We start from the raw sequence: 4128 nt of genomic DNA, 5'->3' as shown, positions 1-4128 counted from the left end.
TCTATGATCTATTTTGTTTTATATAGATCTGTGATCTACTGAGTCCAGTATCACACAGATGACTGACGGAGCCAAACCATCCCAGTACAAACACAAGCATATGAAAATAATTCTTAAATGTGATAGATCGGAGACATCACAGCTGTCTCTGAAGTTAACAATCCTTATATTTGACATTTACTGTCAGTCATGTCAACGAGGGCTCCTCCGTCATCGCTGCTCAACTGTCCATGTGTGCGAGAGTGCGTATGTCAGATATTCTGATCTGAAAATTCCCAGTTCCAACTTCACGTCAAATGTGAACAAACCTGTCTGATTGTGAGAAGCTGATTAATTTGTCTCATGAGACAATTCTACTGGAGCCAGTGCAGCCTCCGTTCGTACAGAAACAAAGAGGAGGAGGGCAACGACGCCATCATCCTTTATTAGACTTTTATTCTTGGAAACACATTCAATACATGAAGGAGAACATACAATGTCATTGAATGTCACGAACCAAGAAACCATTGTGTTAAACAAACTTATTTAATGATATGAACTAGTTCAAAACACACATTCATACTGTGCAATGAACACACTTTAACCATAAAACAACATGAAGGACATTTTGAAAAATAGAGAAATTATGTAGAAATCATTAAAAACAAGATATATCAACACAGATCTTTTGTTTTTTTCAATGATTTATATTTTATAGGGACATAACAACTTTTAAGTCTATTTAAAACAGTGAACTATGATTATGTATAATATGAATATCTGTTGATAAATCCTAATAAGTCTTTTGTTGCAAAGGTTGCAACTGTGTCGCCTCTCTCCTTTATGAATCCTCAAATGTCTTGTACAATAGGACTGAATCTTTAATCTTTTACCACACTCAGATCAACAAAACGGTTCCTCTCTCGTATGAATCCTCTTATGTGTATTTAGATTGCCCCTATGACTAAATCCTTTATCACACTCAGAGCACCTAAACGGTTTCTCTCCTGTATGACTCCTCATATGTGTATTTAGATCGCACCTTTGACTAAATCTTTTACAACAGTCAGAGCAACTAAATGGTTTCTCTCCTGTATGATTCCTCATATGGATATTTAGACTGTCCCTACGGCTAAATCTTTTACCACACTCAGAGCAACTAAACGGTTTCTCCCCTGTATGAATCCTCTTATGTATATTTAGAACACCCTTTTGGTTAAATCGTTTACCACACTCATGACAACTAAACGTTTTCTCTCCTGTATGACTCCTCATATGGATATTTAGATGGCCCCTATGGTTAAATCGTTTACCACACTCGGAGCAACTAAACGGTTTCTCTCCTGTATGAATCCTCATATGGATATTTAGATGGCCCCTTTGGTTAAATCTTCTACCACACTCAGAGCAACATAACGATTTTTTTTCTGTCTTACATCCAATATCACTTAGAGGCTGTTTGTTATTTCTTGTATTCAAACCAGTCTGAGGTTCCCTGGTCTCCATCCAATGATCCTCACTCTCTTCAGTCTCAGAAGAGTCTTCAGTCTTGTCCTCAGGACCTGGTTGTAAACGTCCATCAGGACCTGAGTTCCTGGCTGGTTCTGGTCCTCCACAGTCCGCTCTATTCTTCTTCGTCTCACTCCGATGAAGCTTTGACGATTTAAGTTTCTCTTCATCTTCTTCACTCTTCACAGCGACAGGAGTCAATGTGAACTTGATATCAGCCTCCTCCAGTCCTTGAAGCTGCTGTCCATCCTGATTGGTCCACGGCTCCTCCTGTTCCTCTTGAATGTGGTGGGGCTCAGGGTCCTCCTGGTCCACAAGGGGGCTCCAATGCTGCTCCTCAGGGGGAACCTCTTCTTTATTCACCATCAGTTGCTGAATGTCTGTAGGACAATGAAAAAAAAATACACTCGTTTATCATTTCAGAGTTTCCTGAAGTCTTTTGAAAAACTTGTGTTGTGTCGTTTTAATGTCAACATATCACTTTGAGGCTGTTTGTTATTACTTGTATTCAAACCAGTCTGAGGTTCCCTGGTCTCCATCCAATCATCCTCACTGTCTTCAGTCTCAGAAGAGTCTTCAGTCTCGTCCTCAGGACCTGGTTGTAAACGTCCACCAGGATCTGAGTTCCTGGCTGGGTCTGGTCCTCCACAGTCCGCTCTGTTATCTTTCTGCTCCTCAGGGGGAACCTCTTCTATAATCACCATCAGTTGCTTGATGTCTGCAGGACACACTGAAACCAAAATACACACGTTTATCATTTAAGAGTTTCCTGAAATGATTTGAAAAACTTGTTGACGTGTTGTGTCATTTAATGTCGACTGTTGAGATTTTTGAAGGATCACATTCAGAATGCAGAGATGTTGAGGGATTTTACAGTTGGTGTTACGACGCAGCTTGTAAAGGAAGCAGCATAAAAAAAAGGGTTTCTGGTATATATAAAAAATAATTTTGCCGCCAAATAAACTAATAAGGTCACTTACAGAGGAGAACAGGGCGAGGGGAAGTTAGTTAGTTGGTTAAGCTACTTTCAGAGAAGACCTGTGGGTAAAACCCGCGGCTCTGGAAACGCCTGAGCTCTTCGGCCCGCCTGTGCAGTGTTGAGCATGTCGCGTATATTTTCCTCGAACAGTGAACTTTACGTATCAGTTCATATGTTGAACGTGGACGTGAGGGAACATCACGTTAATTTGTTAAATCCTCATTGCATCAGCCCAGCATGAAATACCAGGAGCGGGCGACTGTGTGTGTGCGCGCTCCCACACAACGCATACACACATATATTTTATACATTTAAATTATAGAAATGAAGGTCTAGCCTAATAATTGGTTTCATAGCAAGGCATAGCAATATGATTTGTTGTGCCTTTTGTTTGCAGGATATGAATAAATTAGCAGACAAAATTAACAATAATATAAACAATTAAAAACAACATTTCTTTTAGGAATTTAAATATATCAATCACAGTTTAAGGCAAGGGGCTGTGATGGATACATTTTTCTTTAAAAAACAGTCTTTCATTTTCACACTTCACCTTTAAACTATGAAATTAACTGAACTATGTCCTAGTTCAGAATTTAAATGGTGAACTATGAACGTGAACTATTCATGTTAACTTGTATGAACTGAACTTTGAACTAGTTCATGCGGTGTGAACCTGCACAACACCGTGAGCAACACAGCAGGAGGTTTTCCGCACAGACTCGTTCACAACAGCATCAAATCCTCCTCATTATTCAGGTGAGAGGTTGAGCAGCCTGGCGCAGCAGACAGAGACCGGAAGTGACGTGTTAACTCCGCTGCCCGGGCTTATGCTAGCTACCGTTAGCATGTTAGCGGTTCCTCTAGGGACTGACCTGCTCTGTGCAGCCAGACTTTGGGCTGCATCACGGCATCGAGCAGCCTCCTCTGACGGCAGATCTCCCGCTCGGACTGCTCTGCCCGCTCCACTCGGCCCTCGTACTCTAACAAGGTTTTCTCAAGCCCCGCGAGGATCTGCTCCACCGCCGCCATTAGCCGCTCGTTGAGCTTCGCTCTCAGCTCCGGGACTCGAGCCTTTCCTCTTCCTTCCTCCACCTGCAGCAGGAAGTCTTCAGCGGCAGCGCTGATCCGCTCATGTACCGACACCCGCAGCAGCTCCACGGCGGACATGTTCCTCCTCTCTGCACTCTGAGTCTCTGAGGGGACAAAGACAACCAGAGACAGGAAACAGAGACTCCGAGCTTCGAGCCAGCAGCGAACCCTGTTGGACTGGAGGACGAAGAGGGAATAATATTTCTACTAACTTATACTGCACAGTAGAAATGTTTAATTAATTAATGTAATAGAACTATACTGTGATGTACTCATGGTACAATGACCTTGTCCTCTTTCTAAGTATTTAAATGATATCATGGCTACACTCATATTCCACAGGGACCCTGAGCACATGTTGTCTTCTCTCTCACATTTCTTTTTAACCCTTAGTCATACTGGATTTTGAATGTGAGTGAGGTTTATGTCACAGTGAGACAGATTCTTCTCTTTGTTGCTGACAGGTCAGACGGGCCCATCCATATCTGACAAAGACCTGCCTAATAATCTGAGATATTTTACCTTCACAGGATCCACGTCCTTCTCTCCTCGAGTCAGATCCCGGTGAA

At 42.2% G+C, this 4128-nt stretch overlaps 1 protein-coding gene across 1 annotated transcript; it reads right to left on the bottom strand.

Moving 5' to 3' along the window:
* Positions 1-475: 475 nt before the first annotated feature.
* LOC133932724 (zinc finger protein 2-like) lies at positions 476-3778 on the bottom strand. Its single transcript, XM_062379533.1, has 3 exons — positions 3343-3778; positions 1991-2218; positions 476-1868 (listed from the first exon to the last, which is right to left on the bottom strand). The coding sequence occupies exons 1-3, from the start codon at positions 3635-3637 to the stop codon at positions 883-885; spliced, it is 1509 nt and encodes a 502-aa protein (XP_062235517.1). The 5' UTR covers positions 3638-3778; the 3' UTR covers positions 476-882.
* Between the last annotated feature and the right edge of the window lie 350 nt (positions 3779-4128).

The sequence above is a fragment of the Platichthys flesus genome, chromosome 21, assembly GCF_949316205.1.
Source record: "Platichthys flesus chromosome 21, fPlaFle2.1, whole genome shotgun sequence".
Lineage (NCBI taxonomy): Eukaryota > Metazoa > Chordata > Actinopteri > Pleuronectiformes > Pleuronectidae > Platichthys > Platichthys flesus.
This window is presented reverse-complemented; position numbering and strand designations above follow the sequence as displayed.

What these genes read in the sequence shown, in the direction of transcription:
- LOC133932724 (XM_062379533.1), bottom strand. Translation starts at nt 3,637, where the DNA reads ATGTCCGCCGTGGAGCTGCTGCGGGTGTCGGTACATGAGCGGATCAGC. An exon ending in AGTCTGGCTGCACAGAGCAG is followed by an intron (nt 2,219 to 3,342) that starts GTCAGTCCCTAG and finishes TTTTGGTTTCAG; the next exon opens with TGTGTCCTGCAGACATCAAG. An exon ending in TCAGACTGGTTTGAATACAA is followed by an intron (nt 1,869 to 1,990) that starts GTAATAACAAAC and finishes ATTGTCCTACAG; the next exon opens with ACATTCAGCAACTGATGGTG.